General features: G+C 50.0%; 1 protein-coding gene across 2 annotated transcripts in view; it reads right to left on the reverse strand.

Annotated features, from left to right (window-relative positions):
- The window catches only part of CNTFR (ciliary neurotrophic factor receptor), an 89622-nt gene that overhangs the window by 39605 nt on the left and 28550 nt on the right, over window positions 1-21467 (reverse strand). For both annotated transcript variants that reach the window (XM_053448717.1, XM_053448708.1), the window contains exons 3-4: window positions 17506-17577; window positions 9375-9605 (exon numbers count right to left, since the gene is read on the reverse strand). In XM_053448717.1, the coding sequence (XP_053304692.1) occupies window positions 9375-9605; window positions 17506-17577 (303 nt within the window). The remainder of the gene's footprint in view (window positions 1-9374; window positions 9606-17505; window positions 17578-21467) is intronic.

A 21467-nucleotide genomic window follows, 5' to 3' on the forward strand; every position in this document is an offset into this window, starting at 1 on the left:
GCGAGGGCCACAGGGGATCTGCAACAGATTATCTCTCCCCGTACGCGCCGAGCCGACAATCGCCCAGCGTCTCTGTACTCTACCCAGAACCCGCCGGCCCCATCCGGCCCCCATCTAGTCGCCCGTTTCTCCTGCTTTAAACCTTAATCAGTCGTTGGTCTCGTCTTAGATTCAAGAGCCGTATGTCTAATACTATCACTGTTTTACTCTCTACCACCTCTGCTGACGCTGGTTACACTGGACCCCCGTCTGCTGCACAGGGGTCTGATGTCACGCGGAACAACCCGCCTCCACGGTGATCTCTGCTGCGCCCTTACACGTGGCTGCGCTGGGGCATTTCTTTATGCTGGTACCCCAGGCGAGGTGGTCTGGGGGGGTCAGCCTGCGGTATTCAGTGCTCAGGGGTGATAATTATTACCTTCTATTTGGAGAGTCCGGAGAGGGCAGAGAGGTTTCCGGGGGGGGGGGGTCTCCAGGAGGCTTATTGAGAGTCAGGTCCAGCGATCTCGCCTCCCGACACGATGATAAATTGCCCGGCGGGCGGCTGTTTGCTTGCAGGCCGCTAATTGCCTGCCTCCCCCTTGCTGTGTGGCTGTCTGCGCAGACGATGGAAGAACTCGCCCCGCCGCGGGGGGCCGGGGGGGCACGCTGGGCTCCCCGCTCTCTCTGTACACAGTTTAGAGCCGGGCAGGGAGTCCCGCGGAGACCCAGCGAGAGATCTTTCCATTTATCCCGGAGCTGCGTATGGATGAGCCAAGAAGCTGCAGCAACGCCGGGGGGTGATCTGGGGTGCACTGCAGGGAAGGGATGGGGTAGTTCGTATATGGAGCAGCCCTTCAGTGGAGGTGGTTCAATGAGACATGAAAATAAATTAAAAATTGGTAAACTATTGATGATAAAAAAAAAATCCAACCTAAGAAAAGCAAAGGGCCCCCGGCCCCAGGGGCCGCAGGCGATTCGGATAACCTGGACACGGTTTATCGATACTATATGCAACGTTCATTAATTTACGACAACAGGACTGGATCTGCAATGGGCGGGGAATATTATTCACATTATTTATTAAGGAGTCCAGGTTCCAGGGTGCCAGAGGTGGAAATGCACCACGTTAGAGGAACCATGTGTGGCGACTCCCACCACGCTCAGGCGGTCTCTGGCTGGGGAATGTAGTTGAGAGACACCAGCCGGCGCCCGACACGGAGTAACGGCTCACGCGGTTCTAAACGCGCGGACAACGAAAAAGAGCGAGCGGGGCGACGACCGACCGTTTCTCCACCCGTAAAAAGCCACGCCGGGGAAAGACTTTTAACGGGGGGCCTCAGGAGACGATGCGGACGGTAGCGATAATTCCCATTATCCTTCTACAACACCCGCTCCACGGCACCCGCTCCACAGCACGTCACCCGCTCCACGGGTGCCATGTGTGGCACAAGCAGGGCATCATATGGAAAGGATCGAAGTGACATCACACGTTACAATCGATGACCCGATCTAACTCTGACTCGATAACGGAGAAAGATGGCCGCCCCCTGGAAGCGTCTGAAACTCATCAGAGGACAAGTGACGTTTCATTCCATTCTATATATATATATATATATATATATATATATATATATATATATATATCGCCAGCATATTCCGCAGCGCTGCCGTTTCTCTCCATTACATATCATTATATAGATATATATATATCGCCAGCATATTCCGCAGCGCTGCCGTTTCTCTCCATTACATATCATTATATAGATAGATATATATATATCGCCAGCATATTCCGCAGCGCTGGCGTTTCTCTCCATTACATATCATTATATAGATATATATATATCGCCTGCATATTCCGCAGCGCTGCCGTTTCTCTCCATTACATATCATTATATAGATATATATCGCCAGCATATTCCGCAGCGCTGGCGTTTCTCTCCATTACATATCATTATATAGATATATATATATCGCCAGCATATTCCGCAGCGCTGCCGTTTCTCTCCATTACATATCATTATATAGATAGATATATATATATATATCGCCAGCATATTCTGCAGCGCTGGCGTTTCTCTCCATTACATATCATTATATAGATATATATCGCCTGCATATTCCGCAGCGCTGCCGTTTCTCTCCATTACATATCATTATATATATATATATCGCCTGCATATTCCGCAGCGCTGCCGTTTCTCTCCATTAGCGCCGTCTCCTTCCAGCCGTAGGCCGCAGTCTCATTAAAACGCCCTGTTAACAACACTTTAATAACGTTAAATGAGAGGGAACCGGCCGCTCGGCCCTTTCCCTTCACTGCTTTTATTGGCTATTAACGTGAATTAAATCCCAGGGAGAGCGGAATAAACTTCACCGGGAGACGGAGCGCTCAGGGGCCGGGGGCCGACCGGAATAAAATGCTGCTCAACCCCACGAAATATAAGAAGGGGTTAATCCTTTCCTCTCAAAGACCCATCGATAATAATGATAATTATAATAATAATAAAAATAATAGTAAAAATAATAATAATATACGATCCTGTTTGAGGGCCCCGCAGGGGGATCGTAGCCCCCGTTACACACCCGTCGTTGGGCACAAACCGCAGCATTCCATGAACAGGTCAGGCTTACCGGACTGCAGCTCCCCGCATGCGATGTGAAACCCCGATCCCTGCACCCCAAATAACTTCCGTTGTACCCCAAGAGGTTTCCGCTCACCCCTCCGCAGGGCTCATTTATCACACAAAACACCAAATTTGCCGTGAATTGTAAAAGCTAATGAGTTAGAAGGCGAGCTCTAAGCCGCAGGATTGGGGAGGACTTAGTAAGGGCTTTGAGAGCACAAAAGCAATTAAACGATCCAGGAAACCTGCCAAAAAGCCCAGATGTTTAATTAAAGCCCGATCACCTCCGCTCACCTGTTCCATGTAAACGCCGCCTTCTGGGGAATTACTGTCATGTTTCCGGTTTGTAACGTTTTAACGCGCCCCGTGCCGCCGGCGGGTACGGCGTGTGGGGTAACTCACCGGCCAATCAGCTTACAGCCACATTATCCGGGCAGCTCATTCGCCTCTTAAAGCCAACGTATGAGAGCTTAAATAATACAAGCTGAACACAAACGTCACCATTTCTGCCACTTTAAACAAGACGGCCCTTCCCACGGTCTGCGGGACGGACTTCATTAGCATCGCCATAAAGCATCAGCTCAGTGCGGTTATATTACTGTATACAGCGCTGGGGGTTATATTACTGTATACAGTGCTGGGGGGTTATATTACTGTATACAGCGCTGGGGGTTATATTACTGTATACAGCGCTGGGGGTTATATTATTTTATACAGCGCTGGGGGTTATATTACTGTATACAGCGCTGGGGGTATATTACTGTATATGTTGCTGGGGGTTATATTACTGTATACAGCGCTGGGGGTTATTACTGTATACAGCACTGGGGGGTTATATTACTGTATACAGCGCTGGGGGTTATATTACTGTATACAGCGCTGGGGGTTATATTACTGTATACAGCGCTGGGGGTTATATTACTGTATACAGCGCTGGGGGTTATATTACTGTATACAGTGCTGGGGGGTTATATTACTGTATACAGCGCTGGGGGTTATATTACTGTATACAGCGCTGGGGGTTATATTACTGTATACAGTGCTGGGGGGTTATATTACTGTATACAGCGCTGGGGGGTTATATTACTGTATACAGCGCTGGGGGTTATATTACTGTATACAGTGCTGGGAGGTTATATTGCTGTATACAGTGCTGGGGGGGTTATATTACTGTATACAGCGCTGGGGGTTATATTACTGTATACAGCGCTGGGGGGTTATATTACTGTATACAGCGCTGGGGGTTATATTACTGTATACAGCGCTGGGGGTTATATTACTGTATACATCTCTGGGGGTTATATTACTGTATACAGCGCTGGGGAGTTATATTACTGTATACAGTGCTGGGGGGTTATATTACTGTATACAGTGCTGGGGGTTATATTACTGTATACAGCGCTGGGGGTTATATTACTGTATACAGCGCTGGGGGTTATATTACTGTATACAGCGCTGGGGGTTATATTACTGTATACAGCGCTGGGGGGTTATATTACTGTATACAGCGCTGGGGGGTTATATTACTGTTTACAGCGCTGGGGGTTATATTACTGTATACAGCGCTGGGGGTTATATTACTGTATACAGCGCTGGGGGTTATATTACTGTATACAGTGCTGGGGGTTATATTACTGTATACAGCGCTGGGGGTTATATTACTGTATACAGCGCTGGGGGTTATATTACTGTATACAGCGCTGGGGGGTTATATTACTGTATACAGCGCTGGGGGTTATATTACTGTATACAGCGCTGGGGGTTATATTACTGTATACAGTGCTGGGGGTTATATTACTGTATACAGCGCTGGGGTTATATTACTGTATACTGCGCTGGGGGTTATATTACTGTATACAGTGCTGGGGGTTATATTACTGTATACAGCGCTGGGGGTTATATTACTGTATACAGCGCTGGGGGTTATATTACTGTATACAGCGCTGGGGGGGTTATATTACTGTATACAGCGCTGGGGGTTATATTACTGTATACAGGGCCGGGGGTTATATTACTGTATACAGCGCTGGGGGTTATATTACTGTATACAGCGCTGGGGGGTTATATTACTGTATACAGCGCTGGGGGTTATATTACTGTATACAGCGCTGGGGGGTTATATTACTGTATACAGCGCTGGGGGTTATATTACTGTATACAGTGCTGGGGGTTATATTACTGTATACAGCGCTGGGGGGTTATATTACTGTATACTGCGCTGGGGGTTATATTACTGTATACAGTGCTGGGGGTTATATTACTGTATACAGCGCTGGGGGGTTATATTACTGTATACTGCGCTGGGGGTTATATTACTGTATACAGAGCTGGGGGGTTATATTACTGTATACAGCGCTGGGGGGTTATATTACTGTATACAGCGCTGGGGGTTATATTACTGTATACAGTGCTGGGGGGTTATTACTGTATACAGCGCTGGGGGTTATATTACTGTATACAGCACTGGGGGTTATATTACTGTATACAGCGCTGGGGGTTATATTACTGTATACAGCGCTGGGGGTTATATTACTGTATACACCGCTGGGGGGTTATATTACTGTATACAGCGCTGGGGGTTATATTACTGTATACAGCGCTGGGGGTTATATTACTGTATACAGCGCTGGGGGGTTATATTACTGTATACAGCGCTGGGGTTATATTACTGTATACAGCGCTGGGGGTTATATTACTGTATACAGCGCTGGGGGGTTATATTACTGTATACAGCGCTGGGGGTTATATTACTGTATACAGCGCTGGGGGTTATATTACTGTATACAGCGCTGGGGGTTATATTACTGTATACAGCGCTGGGGGGTTATATTACTGTATACAGCGCTGGGGGTTATATTACTGTATACAGTGCCGGGGGTTATATTACTGTATAGAGCGCTCCTGTAACATGTATAAATGAAATGTTCTGCATCCAGCGAAGCTACGTTTGGGAATCACAGACTTTGCGCTTTGAAACATTTCACAGAATGAACGCTGATGAATGAAATGATGAATGAAACGCTGAATTTTGTAAACTCACTGGATAGAACAACGAAATTTCCCGCGGGGTGACCGGCGTGTGAATCAGCACAGAATGGGGTCCCGCGGCTGCGGTTGGCGGGGGTTTGACGGCTGAACACTTCTCCCTGGACAGACCCCGAAACACGCAGGATGGAAACGAATTGCTGTGTGATATATAGATTATTATCCATGTATATATGGGGGGGGGGCAGGCGGTGCCTGAATCGCAGGGATGCGGAGGAGAAGAATGTTAGGAATGCCTCTCCCAGTATAATCCGGAGTGTTGGGGGGGGGCACCAGGATTATTCCTCCTCTGTGTCTTTCCAAACATCCTTCAATATTCAACAGGTTTTTGGAAATCAAATTCCAGCCGTTAAGAGGCCGTTTAACTCTTCGATAACAAAATGATTCCCAGGAGTCACATTATGTAGGGGGTACCTTCGGCAACCCTATAGAGTCACAAACATCACCAATGTCAGACCCCACACAAAAGCAGGGAGCCCTCCCCACAGGGAGCAGTGCCTCCGCCCCCAAAGGGAGCAGCGCCTCCGCCCACCAAGGAGCAGCGCCTCCGCTCACCAGGGAGCAGCGCCTCCGCTCACCAGGGAGCAGCGCCTCCGCCCACCAGGGAGCAGCGCCTCCGCCCACCAGGGAGCAGCGCCTCCGCCCCACAAGGGAGCAGCGCCTCAGCGCTTCCGCCCACCAGGGAGCAGCGCCTCCGCCCACCAGGGAGCAGCGCCTCCGCCCACCAGAGAGCAGCATCTCATCCCACCAGAGAGCAGCGTCTCCACCTCACAGGTTACCGTTGGTTCATTTCTGGAAATCTTGGGGCCGAAGAGCAGATCATCGCACACATGCGCGACAAAGCGCTCTAGTAAAGGTCAGGGGCTGTTTCTATGGAAACAAGGCTTAATAAACGAAGGGCTTGGTTCTCATATAAGTGATAGGAAAGGATTTATACTGTAGGACAGCGTAAAAAGCATTCAACTTTTCAAGGGTCTATCCACCATTTTGTGGTGGGGCCCCGCGTGTCTTTGGGGGCCCTAAGCGGTTGCACAATCTGCTTACACGGTGCTGCAGCCTCTGAAAAACGTCACTTTTGGGCTGTTTCTTTCCGTGTCAGTCGGTAACCCGTCAGTCTGATGAGTCTCCTGCGGCCCCCGGCAGGCATGTCACGGACGCAGCTGCCAAATCCTGGCCCGGGGGCCGCATACCGCGAGAAAGACATGTACCGCTAGGAGGGGCCGTGTGAAGTGTATCAGGGGCACGGAGGGTCACTCCGGAACTCATGGGGTTAAAGAGCCATCTGCAAATTATCATCGTTACTAGACCCTGTGTGCAAGAGCTTACATTCTAATATGCTGTCAATCAGTGAACGGATTAACCCTTTCAGTAAACACAGCGCCACTGCAAGGGTTAAAGATTTAGTTTTGTTTGAAGGTCGCAGTCACGGCGTCTCCATGCGCTGCCGGCGACCGGCTTCACAGACACGCTTTCCATATAATCGGCTTTTAATGAAATATTTCGGTCCCGCTTGAAATGAATGCGGGGCCCGGTCTGCCCGGCGCCCCCCTCGATGATTAACAGGTAATAAAAGGGTTTTGCGGAGGCCTCTCCTGTGCCTTCAGGATCTCCCCGCGTGACGAGGGTCTCGCAGGTACTCGTTTTAGGGGATTAAGGCGGTCGGGAGGATGATGAGGGATTATCGCGAGGAATGTGGCTGCGAGGGGCTGTCTATCTCGGTGAGTCCCGGCTGTCAGCGGGGGCCACTAAAACAGAAAGGGGGGGTTATAAATATTCAAACGCAAACAACCAGCAGTATCAGCCAAAGACGGCGACATGCGCAGACTCTGCCGGCAGATAAGAGCTGCTGGCCGCATCTGCCCGTCCTGCCCATTTGTCAGAATAAGTTTATGTCGGGGAGGAAAAAAATCAGCTCCTGGGATCCATATCTAGGCTCCTAGGAACCGGGAACCGGCCGGCAGATCAGCCCCATTTGGGCCGCACTGTACCCTGCCGGCTGCGCTGTTCATTATGGGGGCTGCCGGCTGCGCTGTTCATTATGGGGGCTGCCGGCTGCGCTGTTCATTATGGGGGCCGCCGGCTGCGCTGTTCGTTATGGGGGCCGCCGGCTGCGCTGTTCATTATGTCCGTCCTCGCGCTGAAATATAAAGCTTTGTTTATATACCCTGGTTTTGCACAGGCAGCTTCTGCTGGAAGGCTGTGCCGGGTCTGGGAACTCTCCGCGCCCCCGGAGCGACCGTCAGAGATATGAACAGATCTCCACGTTCCGCTTCTGCAGCTCACAAAATTAAAGGTCTCTACCGGCCCAATTTCAATTAAAATAAATCACCGGATCTCAGACCGAAACCGAATGTTTATTAATAACGGAGTCTGAGAGTCAGGAGCCGGAACACGAAATCCATCTCGACGCGGCCCGGACCGCCAGCGAGCGGCAACCCTGCCGAGACCGACAAACATGAAGAATAACCTCAACCGAATTCCACAATACAGAGCAAATCCATAATGATATCCGGGGAGGAAAAAGGTCTCCCCCAGAATCTGCAGACAGATAGATCGGCCCCATCCGGCCCCCGTCTAGTCGCAGTTTCTCCTGCTGTAACGACTCAAACCTTAATCAGTCGTTGGTCTCGTCTTAGATTCAGGAGCCGGATGTCTATCCCATGCATGTTTAATACCCTCACTGTATTACCCTCTACCACCTCTGCTGGGAGGCTGTTCCACTTACTACCATACCTGAAGCAGACCCACGTCTCCTGCAACACATTAACCCTTTTTAAACAATAAATGTTAGAAATAGCCGTACCCATAGGCTCAGCAGCGTGGACAGACTGGGTTATGAGCTCTCCAGGTAACGCTCAGGGGGGGGGGGCTGGGGGGCACTTGTGTCTGTGTGTGTGAAGGGTTAATGCAGGCGGTCTGTCTGTTGGCAGCCTGTTTGTGCCGATACTGAATATTTAATCACTCTGATGGGATGATTCAGCGCGCGGATGACATCAGCTGATGACATCATGTTTGTGCTCCCATAAATAATGGCGGTTCAGCAGCTGATGTCACCCCTGCCGGGTCACCGCGGGGCAGAAGGATGGTGACAGAGGCAAAAAAAAAAAACAAAAAACCCTGCTTTGTTATCAATTATTAAGGCAACAAAACAAGCAGAGCTCAGCTTCGGCAGGAAACGCGCTGAGCGGCGGATTCGCGTTAACCTGCTTTTTGGCGCCGTAAAGCCACGTGGCCCGGCGGCCCCTACAAACCCCGGCCACGCCCCCTTTCTCTCGCCTCTATGTGCCCCCCGTCTCTCGCCTCTACGCCCCCCCGTCTCTCGCCTCCACGTCCCCCCGAAGAGACGTGGCTGGGGGCATCCTGTGACGCTAGAGCTGGGGGAATTAGGGGCTTCAATGTATTAAAGGCGGAGTGCAATGTGGAAAAATTGGTGCAGTCACCATAGCAACGGAATATTCCTGTTCTTCTCAGGGTAAGTTAGTAAATAAACCCCACTGTGTTACTTACCAGCAGATCGGCCCCATCCGGCCCCCGTCTAGTCGCCCGTTTCTCCTTAATCAGTCGTTGGTCTCGTCTTAGATTCAGGAGCCGTATGTCTATCCCATGCGTGTTTAATACCCTCGCTGTATTACCCTCTACCACCTCTGCTGGGAGGCTGATCCATATATATATAAAACCATATGTAAAATCACAATATGCAGAAGGCTGCTGGGTACTTACGGCCCACTTTCAGGCTGGTCTGATGAAGGAGCCGTCCGGTAGGCCCCGCGAAGCACGAGTATAAGCCGCTGTGAGATAAATCCACGTTCCGCAAGATCAGGGAGGATCCGTTAAAATGCGATTTATCGATGTCTGTCCCGTTGACCGTCCACATGACCCACGCGTTCAGATCCACCGGCCTGCAGCGCAGCACGGCGTCTGAGCCCATCTTCTCGTACTGAATGTGAATTTCTGCGGAGATAGAAGCACGCGTTACGGATAAGTGAATCGCTCTCCCCCCCGTCCATCCCCCACTTCCAGCACCATACAAAACGCGCATCTCTAAATACCCCAAACGGGGCTTCTACATAAATAACTTTACTAACCCAACCCGCAACGCTCTAAAGCAGCAGTGACTGCGTTGGCGAGGACTCGGTGGCCCCCTGTATAATGTATAGATAAATCAGTGACCGGCCCCTGTATAATGTATAGATAAATCAGTGACCGGCCCCCTGTATAATGTATAGATAAATCAGTGACCGGTCCCCTGTATAATGTATAGATAAATCAGTGACCGGCCCCTGTATAATGTATAGATAAATCAGTGACCGGCCCCTGTATAATGTATAGATAAATCAGTGACCGGCCCCTGTATAATGTATAGATAAATCAGTGACCGGCCCCTGTATAATGTATAGATAAATCAGTGACCGGCCCCCTGTATAATGTATAGATAAATCAGTGAGCGGCCCCCTGTATAATGTATGGATAAATCAGTGACCGGCCCCTGTATAATGTATAGATAAATCAGTGACCGGCCCCCTGTATAATGTATAGATAAATCAGTGACCGGCCCCCTGTATAATGTATAGATAAATCAGTGACCGGCCCCCTGTATAATGTATAGATAAATCAGTGACCGGCCCCCTGTATAATGTATAGATAAATCAGTGACCGGCCCCCTGTATAATGTATAGATAAATCAGTGACCGGCCCCCTGTATAATGTATAGATAAATCAGTGACCGGCCCCTGTATAATGTATAGATAAATCACTGACTGGCCCCTGTATAATGTATAGATAAATCAGTGACCGGCCCCTGTATAATGTATAGATAAATCAGTGACCGGCCCCTGTATAATGTATAGATAAATCAGTGACCGGCCCCTGTATAATATATAGATAAATCAGCGAGCTGGCCCCCTGTATAATGTATAGATAAATCAGTGACCGGCCCCTGTATAATGTATAGGTTAATCTGAGCCGGTATCAGAACCATCGCATATACCCACTGGGGCAACTGTTGTAAGGAAACACCTGGGGACGCCTAGTGGGGTATTAATATGTGGGACAGGCAGGAAGAGGTTAATGACCCAGTCGCTCACACCACGCAGGTACTGGGTTGGAGGGCGGTTCAGCGGTAATGGGGTTAATGAATTATTTAATGGGGTTATTCATAGCCCTGGTGATAAAGCAGCCGCGTGGAACAGGCCATCGATCAATACCAACCGTGTGTCTCGTCATTAATAAGAAAGTCATATCAGGGAGAAGAAAGACGTGGATCTCCTGGGACCGAACGAGACCAAAATACTAATTTCACCAAAAAATGCTTCAGGACAGGGGAGCTTCACGGTGGACCCCCCCCCTCACGAAAATGTGAGTTTTTTTCTCCACTGCTATGGCAACAAAGCCAACCAACCCAGAGATGCGGATAAAGCGGGATTAGAACGCGGGCGCTCGGCGATCGGATAATCTCTTCATTAACGCTTTGCACTAATTGTTTCTTGCTTGTCGGGAATAACAACAGGAGAGCAAACAGCCCGGGGGCCCCGCGAGACGGCGAGGGGTGAAAGGGCGATCAGACGTGTAACCCGTTCACTGCCGCACGCGGTGCCACGCGGCTACTCGCTGCACGTGGACCGCTTTCGATCTGTGCCTGCGCGTCTGCCCCAGACGATCAATAGGCGAGAGGCCGGCGGCGGCTCCTGGGTGACAGCGCCGGTGTCGGGACGCGGAGACAGAAATCTCGGCTCGTCAGCGGGGGCTGCGAATCCCGCAGGGGGTCCATAGTTTGTCACCAGGCTTATTGAGAGACCTCCCGGCGAAAACATGACAGCAAAAACAAGAAACAGACCCCCGAGACCTGCGTCTGACTGCATCCCAGCCAATGGGGAAGAGTTTATTGTCAAAGAGGCGAAGCGGAAATCTTGAGCGGGAACAGGCTGCGCAGGGATGAGCGAGCGTAGCGGGGAGGAAAAGCCCTGGACGATCTTTTCATCCTTTTTTAAATATAGATCTATAGAGGAAGAGAAAGTTCTGCATTTTCCAGTTCGCATTCTTTGTGATTCTCCTCCTCCCCCACCGTTGCTGGAAGCAGGAAGTGCAGGCAGGAAGTGCAGGCAGGAAGCAGACTTAAGTACACTTCATGCACACGCTCTGTTGCCAAGCGCTCTTTCAAATCAACGATTTCTCTGATGTTCATTCAAGCACACTCGCAATTGGCTGACGGCGGCCGCCATGCAAACTGCACACAAATATGCCGTAAAATGTGGTGACATATCAGCCTCCCACTACCACTACCCACAATCCCCAGCGGCCCTCCCTGCAAAGTGATTCTGGGGTCCTCTCCATCATGTCCGTCTTTATTGAGCAGGCTTCTTTCCGTACTGAGGTTGTAAGCCACTTCCTGTTCTCTCCTGCACCAGCAGGAAGTTGTAAGCCGCTTCCTGTTCTCTCCCTGCGTCAGCCCAAGCAGGAAGTTGTAAGCCGCTTCCTGTTCTCTCCTGCGCCAGCCCTAGCAGGAAGTTGTAAGCCGCTTCCTGTTCTCTCCTGCGGCCCAAGCAGGAAGTTTTAAGCCGCTTCCTGTTCTCTCCCTCCGTCAGCCCGAGCAGGAAGTTGTAAGCCGCTTCCTGTTCTCTCCTGCACCAGCCCAAGAAGGAAGTTGTAAGCCGCTTCCTGTTCTCTCCCTGCGTCAGCCCAAGCAGGAAGTTGTAAGCCGCTTCCTGTTCTCTCCTGCGCCAGCCCTAGCAGGAAGTTGTAAGCCGCTTCCTGTTCTCTCCTGCGCCAGCCCGAGCAGGAAGTTGGAAGCGGCTTCCTGTTCTCTCCCCGCGTTGTTTTAGCGGACGGCGCATGAGCCTCTAGCGCTAGAGTTTACTTCCTGCTGCGCACGTCCCTCCGTAACGCTATTATCACAGATACCTCAGGGATGAGGGGGGGATTTAACCCTGCGATGAGGCAGCTATGGGGTGGATTTTAAAAATACTTAACAAAAGGAAATAAGATCCAGCATTTCCGGGGTGTAGGAAGAGAGAATTGTAAACGTGCCGGCTGTGTTTTCAGAGATTTTCCGGGTTACAGCGATTGAAAAGTCATTTTTGTTGCTTCTTAAACCGTAATATGTCATTTTTCTGACATCACGGTTTTGACACCATAATAGCACAATAAGTATCCGGCTGCGGTGACATCACTCCGCAAAAAAAGTCACGACCAAAATGATTTTCACAAATAGAATTTGCTATTTTTGTCCATGCGTTTAGCGGCAGATTTCTCGCCCCCCCCCCGCACTTCCCCGGTCTGTCCTTGAGCTGCGTTTATTCCCGGGACGCGCATCCCCCCCGCGGCCCTCCGGATAAAACGCCATTATTAGATTTCATAAAAGAGAAACAGCCTCTAACAGCTAAAAAAATTATATATCAAAAACGTAGCAATTGCCCTAAAGCGAGGCGTCTGGCGCAGTAATTCCGCCCCATTATATCGCGGGCGGCGATTGGAAGAATTATCTTTATGGAAAGAGACGCTTTTCGCAATAACATAAAAATGTCACCGGAGCGATGCGTTCCAATTTCTGGGATCAAATTGCTTTTACAACAACAAAAAAAACTAAATTGATAAAATATGACCTTTGTTGTGATGGAATATTTTACGAAATTCCATTTTTTTCATCGACGCTGATGGAATTAACCCCTCGGTCACCAGAAAATTGACAACACGGCGGTACAGCGGAGGCTCCCCTGGCTGCGTGGAGCTTTTACTCACACTGAGTTTACCGGGGTTATTGGGGCATTTACGCCAGTTGCTAATTGCCCCTCAGGTCCGCAGTGCCAGCTCCCTGATCTGTCCGCCCAGTCCCTCCATTGATGTGATTTAAAGGGTCTTGTGCTGTAGGTCCCACTCCTGGAACGCGGCACTTTGGTTAACGAGGGAGCGCCGACACCCCCAGCCCGCCAACGCACCGGGGCAGAAACGCGGCTCCGCTGCATTCGTTAACAAGAACCACACGGAGCAGAAAGATGGCGGCCGCCGAGCGCTTTGTGTGCCCCGCGCTGTCACGGTCGCTTTGGCTTGGGATGGGGGGATTATTCAGTCCGTTTGAGATGGTTGTTAAAGTGAAATCTGCCGACGAGCTGGAGGAAGAGTCGTTGGTCTCGTCTTAGATTCAGGAGCCGGATGTCTATCCCATGCATGTTTAATACCCTCACTGTATTACCCTCTACCACTTCTGCCGGGAGGCTGTTCCACTTATCTTCCTCCCTCTCGTAAAATAAAACTTCCTTACACTACATCTAAAAGCACAGAAAAGGCATATATATATATATATCGTTTTCATTTGGATTAAACAGAAAAGGCGGGCGGCCTGGAGTGGGCACAGACTCCTCGCCCTGTTTAATGTAAATGTTGACTCATCTTTGAAGCCACGGCGTGGTGTAGCGGGATCCGCCTGCGTGCCGAGCTGTGCCGGGATGTTTCTGTGTCTGCGCTCCTGTTTATTTATGTTACTTCTTCTGGCCGGTTTTATCCTCAGTTACTCCTCGCGCGGAGAGCCGCAGTCTGCGCAGGCACATATGGACTGTTCTCGTTGTCTCGTGTTAATTAAAGAGGCCGATCCGTAAACAGAGCGAGCGGCGGCCCCTCGGAGAATTGGGTGCTAGCGGGCTGGCAGCGCCGACGATTCTTTCAGGGTTTCTGTCTGATCTCCGTCTCACCGCCAAAAGAAACACCGCCTGCTCTCCCCCGTTAGGCAGCAAAACACAGGGGGGCCACAGACATCGGGGGCGGGGGGAACAAGCCTCCTCCTGCTGGGGTCCATCACCGGTCAGCCCAAGACAGCCGGAACCGGGAGGGCATGAATCCGGGACTCCCAGAACCGCTCTCTCCAGCCGCGCAGGTCCCTCCGTAACGCCATTATCACAGATACCTCAGGGCGACGGAGTGGATTTTAAAAATACAAAAAAAAAGGAAATAAGATCCAGCATTTCCGGGGTGTAGGAAGAGAGAATTGTAAACGCACCGGCTGTGTTTCCAGAGATTTTCCGGGTTACAGCGATTGAAAAGTCATTTTTGTTGCTTCTAAAACCGTAAATATGGCCATTTTTCTGACATCATGGTTTTGACACCACGGTACTTGGTAAGGCAGGAGTCACACAGGAATAGTGTCGTGCGATGGTGCGTCGTATGATGGCGTGTCCTGCTATGGCGTGTCGTGTGATGGCGTGTCGTATGATGGCCTGTCCTGCTATGGCGTGTCCTGCTATGGCGTGTCGTGTGATGGTGTGTCGTGCGATGGGAGTGGCGTGTGATGGCATGTCATGTGATGGCGTGTCCTGCTATGGCGTGTCGTGTGATGTCACGGGGTGGAAAGCAGTAGCCGGCCGTACGCCGGAGTCTAAACACGTCAGACAGGATGACAGAAGGCAGAGCGCCGGCGCGGGGAGTGCGAGCTCACTTGGCGACTGCTTCAAATTACCGGGAGAACGGCCCCACCAATGGGGATCTTACATGTTAACCCATTATCCCCCAATCACCTCATGGCTATGACTTAACCCCTTCACGCTTGGGGTATTTTTTTTATAACCTTGTAATTTTTACCATATTTGATCAATCCACACAAATTATACATTTTGTTCCCAAAAAGTAGGGTCTTCTTTTAAAATCATAGAAATACATAAAACATAAATATCAGTCATAATAGATTGAAAAGTTTAATAAAAACATTTTGTTTTATAGTTTAAGCGCCTCAGCGGAGCAGCGACCAACTTAAGTTCCGCAGCACCTCCCGATTACAGCCCCCCCCACATATTTTTATTTGGGCCACATGCAGGCTTTACACTGAATTTTTGTTTTATTATTTTTTTATTTTCGCAGTACGGCTCGAGCTCCCTTTGGTGCGTTTTTGATGGCAGTGATATTACCGGGCTCCTTATAAATTTAATGTATTATTTGATTTATTTTTATTTTTTTCTCCCTCTCCTCCTCCTGACCTGGCTGCGCTGATCACAGTGCGATCAGCAAGGACCCTCCAATTGCAATATGTGTGATCAGCCAGCAGGAGGCGGTGCTGAGGCTCTCCTGTCTCCCCGTGAAGCGCCAGCTGTGACACTGACCGGAGGGGAATGCCTGATCGCGTTACTGCGCATTCCTTCTATGACGGTGTACCGGTGCTCGCGGTGAGCGCCGATACACGATTAGCTGCAGGAAGACACCGATGGGGGGCGTCAATAGACAGCCGATCTACCGTGTAGCAGCAGGGAGAAGTCCTTACTGCTGCAACAAAGTCACGACGTACCTCTATGTCCTATTGGTCTTTAAGGGCGCTGGTCGGTGCTTTGGGCTAACACCGTGGCACAGTCGCCGGGTTCAGCTGTGTGGCCTCTGACAGGTCTGTGCTATAAGAAAGTGCCATGCGCACCCACCGGAGAGAGCCCGACAAACCCCGTCATTACACGAGACTCCTCTCTTATAAATTATTACAAGTCGAGCCGCCTAGAGCATCAAAATACAAAGGGTTAAGAGGATAATCTCCTCCGTACTATAACGTTAATGTTCACCAAAACCCACCTGTCCAGAGGAGCTTACAATCTATCAACAACTTACATCCTAAAGAAACCATCTGTCTTCCCCACATCGCCCTCACTACAATCACATCATCCTCAGCCTTCTGTCTCACCCCCTTACTGTTAGCTTCATTAATACATTTACTTTATTCACGCATGTAAGTAAATAATAATTATATAAGTAAATATTTCATGTACTGACGGGGTTCTCGCAGACAGCTTGGACCTACTTGGGAATACAGTATTCACAAGATTCAAGAGACAGGGTTGGTATGGCAACATAATATTGCGCACGTGAGCTTGCAATCTGTTCCTCTTTACAGGCGGGGTACGCCCCCCTCCTCGTCATTAAGGCTTACGAATAATCCGCTCCCCCCCTCACAAACCGACGATTTACTCGTGGAAATATAGCGTTTGGTGCGACCGGCTCTGAATGCCGGCATTATATTCACGGCTGGAACGAGGGCCCTGTGAGCGCCCGCTCCGCTGACATAACATCGCTTCGGCCTCCGCTGAGATAGGACCCAGAAATGCCTGTGGGGGGAGGTGTACGGCGCGGCACTGCACTGGTTAAAGAGTTATTAGATGTGATGTATGCGGGGGAATCATGTTTAAAGCGAGGTTGGCGGCAGACGCCATGTTTCTGGCCGTCCGTTAGTCAGCGGCCAATCAGACAGGGAGAGGAGGAAGCGGAGCTTCCAGTCACACGGGTGCCGGGCAAACGTGGCCATAAAATACCCCAGGCCTGAAAAGAAAACAACCAGCTCCAGGCCTGCTATTAATTTGACTAAATCCAGCGCGGTTTCATTAATATGTTTTCCCAAACGTTCGCCAAGATCCGTGTAACGGCCTCCGGCAAATTCCTGCCGTCCTGTGGGGCCGGAGGGCGTCTTTCAGCACCCGGCGTTACTCGCTTTAAATCCTCTCTCTCTGTCACCCTTCGGGGTTTGAGGGTCGGACTGCAGAGGAACCGGCGGAGAGCGAGCAGTCAGAGGGTGGTGCGGCTCTCCCTGCCTGCGCGGCTCTCCCCACTGCCTGCGCGGCTCTCCCCACTGCCTGCGCGGCTCTCCCCACTGCCTGCGCGGCTCTCCCCACTGCCTGCGCGGCTCTCCCCACTGCCTGCACGGCTCTCCCCACTGCCTGCGCGGCTCTCCCCACTGTCTCCTGTCCTCTGCACACGCTGGGCCTTCTAAGTGCCGATCATGTTTTGCTATACAGTAAATAAGGCGAGGATCGTATATGCACGGTATATATCGTGTATGCATATATCGCATATGTATATCATATATATCATATATACAGACACGACACGGTTCGCTTACCTCTCTGCAGACTGCGTCCGGCTCTCTGCGGCTGCGCGGACTCCGCGGATGAGCGAGGCTTTGCCCTGAACTCTGTAAAACAAAAATACATTTAAAGAAATAATTCATTGAAAGAAGATTTTCTGGCGGTTTAATGCAATTTAAATGAAAAAAGAACTAAGCAACTAATTTATGAAAGTGTAAATGACATTAATGATACGTACCTGACGGGCGTAACGTCCAACATACCCCCAAATATAGACGCACGCACGCACACGCGCACGCACACGCGATATACTTTTGGATAATGTGGCCACAGCGTTTACTAACAAACAACAAATAAAACACCAACAATACATTCCAGTTTATTATTATATTGCCACGGACGCATACACATACACGCATACATATACACATACACACGCATATACACACACGCATACACATACATAAACACACACATATACATACACACATACATACACGCGTAAAACCTGCGACGCATACTAAGAATAACCCATCCACACCAGCCCAGATAATAAAATAATAATACTACTAATAACAATAATAATGCTAATAATAATAATAATAGTAATACTACTACTACTTATAATAATAATAAAATAATAATAGTAATACTACTACTACTTATAATAATAATAAAATAATAATAGTAATACTACTACTACTACTAAAAATAGTAATAATGCTAATAATAATGCTAATAGTAATAATAATAGTAATAATAATAATAATAATAGTAATAATAATAATAGTATCCAGCTCTGGTAACTTGTGTTGTTTCTATGTTGTGCGCAGAATATTTGCAGGACGATGTCCGGCAGTGACTGTATAGAAGCGTTAAATGACCCGTTCGGGACTCGTGATGTTGAGCGAGGGGAAGATGACTTCGTCTGGCAGACCGGCCATGCGCAGGAGCCGTGAGAGGCGATTCCAGCCCCGGACAAGGTACCCAAACGCGGCAGATTGCCTGTGGGGGTTGTGGTCGGGACCCCCTCCACCTCCCCGAACACTCACGAGGTGCTCTGTGGTGGGTCCCGGCTCTCCTCATTAGCTTCTCAGCCTCCTTCAAAACCGCAGCCCTCAGCCTGCGCACAACGAGCCCCTGTGTCCTCTGGCCCCGGGAGCCGGCACAGCACAGCCCCGGCCTGACGCTCAGTCATTAGCTTTGGGTTACGGGGAGAAAGGTTTATTTGTGCCACAGAATGTGTATCCAAAGCACCGGGCAAACGGGGGGGAGGCTGGGGGGGGCATTAAAGCGCCAGCTCTCCGAACCGCAAAGCTGTATACACCTAGCTGTTTGAATGAAGGCGCAGCATACACTACAGGTGCTATCTGGGACACAGGTGGCCCCCTGTGGCCCCGGCCCTGACACCAGATGGCTCTCATAAAGTTTTGGGGGGCAGATCTCCGGAAGCTGAGCGCAAGCTGTGGGCACGATATACAAACGTCTATTGTAATGCCGTTCAGACGCACTAACCGCCCCAGCACTCCTCTCCATGCGCAGACTCGCTGTGAGTTATGGGCTCCACTCAGTGCAGCGATTAACGGAGCGGCAAAAGGACGCTCGGTATTTTCTCTCTTTTCCTTGGCGTCCGGCGGATCCTACTGAAAAATATTACAGGCTCCCAGATTTATCAAGCTGGAGAGGCAGAGACTCAAACTCCCCGCACGGCAGGCGACGCGTCACAATATAACCCCCCCCCCGGATAAATCGCTCCGAGACAACACTGCAGAGAAGCCGCTCGCTTTCTTTTACATCGCTTTATACTATAAACACGGAACGGTCTCTTCTAGAGCCCAAGAGCAAACATTCACTGAACCAAATCCCTGCGTGTTCTCCATACATCACAAGAGGAAGACTGGGGGATAATGAAAGGTAGTAGATACCTGGAGGAGATGCCCAGTTGAAGTAGTAAAAGCCAACACACAGTAAATGAATTAGAAAAAGCTCGGGATGCACATAAAGCTCTCCTAAAGAATCGTCCCATCACAGCCAGCCGACAGGCGTGGGCTCACACTGCTATATATAGAAGCAACTAATGGGCCGCCCGTGGACAGGTTAGCAGCGCACGGCATCATTAAGCAAACTCGGGAATCAGAGAAATTTGGGATGTTTATTAACTCAGTCGGAAGAGGACGATGTCGTCCGACCGGCACAAACAAATTAACCCTACGAGAGCCTTTTATTGCGTGTAACAGACTGACTCCCCGAGGAGAGAAAGATGCTCCTGATCGGACTCCGGATCAGGCATTATCCGCCCCGACGTGTTAACCGGACTATCCTGCCGCGGGTGTCACGGAGCGAAGGCGCTCACACAGGCAGCGGCAAAACCTAAAAGGCAGACACTTTATATCCAGCCGCAAGAACACAGCAGCTACTTCCTGTTCAAAACTACATGTACATTAACCCCAAGCAGGAAGTTGGAAGCCGCTTCTTCTTCTCTCCCGTCAAACGGAGCAGAAATTTGTAAGCCGCTTCCTGTTCTCTCCCTCCCGTCAGCCCAAGCAGGAAGTTGTAAGGCACTTCCTGTTCTCGCCCTGCGTCAGCCCAAGCAAGAAGTAGGAAGCCGCTTCCTGTTCTCTCACTGTGTCAGCCCGAGCAGGAAGTTGGAAGCCACTTCCTGTTCTCTCCCTGTGTTGTTTTAGTGGACGACGCATGAGCCTCTAGTGCTAGAGATTGTTTCCAGCTGCGCAGGTCCCTCCGTAACGCTATTATCACAGATACCTCAGGGTGACGCGGAGATTTATACCCCGTGACGGGGCAGCAAGATGGCGGCTCCTGCGTACGGCACCACAGAGAATTACAGATGAGAATTTTATATAAATACTTGGGAGATGGAAAAACACTCATTAGGGATAATCTCCTCGTTATGATGGCGGCCATCGTTGTGTATAAATACACATAAAGCCATTAATGAGACAATACGAAGGATTTCCCTTCAGAAACATCAAATGCAAGGATTTTCCCATAAACACACGAGCCCGCTCTCCTTCACGCACCCGGTAACGGCACACTGACCCGGCGGCCGCGGATATTCTGCTTCAGTTCTCTCTCTTCGAGGACATTTTCTTAACCTACGATCTAAAGGCAAGACCTTGTTTGAAAAAACATATAAAAAGAAGAAAGAAAAGGGTCGGGAGAGGCATTCTTCAGCGGGATGAAGCTATTTGATCGCTGGGACCCTTTTGTGATGCGGGGAGCGGAGTGAATTGCTGTGTTTAAGGGGTTAAGCTGATTGAGTCCATGGATGATAACATGAAAGGGCCTTTCACAAAGTCCTTTATCAAAGAGGCTACAAAGGAGAAAGCGGCTTCAAAGCCGGCCTGGAATGTCAGCCTTTATGTAACAAATTGTCCTGTGGTCCTGAGTGGGCTGGGGGGGGGGGGCAGGGATCACAGCCATTCACGGCCAAGTGCGCCCGCCGTAAACAAAAAGGCCGTCAGACAGCGCAGCGGACCGGGGGCACACATCAGCCGCCACCCCAATGCCTAGCAGCCTAATCCATTCCTCTGGGGGGCTTTCAGCAAACTGTCTTTCAAGTCCGGGGGGCTTTTCAATCAGCGGGACAATATGCCAGGACTTAACGCAATCATCATGACAATGAATATGAGGGGGGGGCGCCAAGTCCCACTCGGTCAAAGCGAGACGGACGGCGGATTCCTGCAAATCACCCCAGCCATAAATACAAAGAGGGGCTTGACATATTACATAATATACCATAGGCCCGGAACGTATGGGGCATTGCGGCATAATGTGAGACTCCAAGGGAAGCAGATGGAGCAACAACGGATCTCCTACCGGCTCAAGATAACTAATTCAGAAAGGGTGATAGAGGCAAGACCAGGAACAGCACATGCTCCATATATAATATATATATATACCGTATATACATTTACACGCACGCGGTATATATACTGTATATAATGACAGACGAACAGGCAAAAGCATAAAAATGCCC

Source organism: Spea bombifrons, chromosome 1 (assembly GCF_027358695.1).
Source record: "Spea bombifrons isolate aSpeBom1 chromosome 1, aSpeBom1.2.pri, whole genome shotgun sequence".
Classification (NCBI taxonomy): Eukaryota; Metazoa; Chordata; class Amphibia; order Anura; family Pelobatidae; genus Spea; species Spea bombifrons.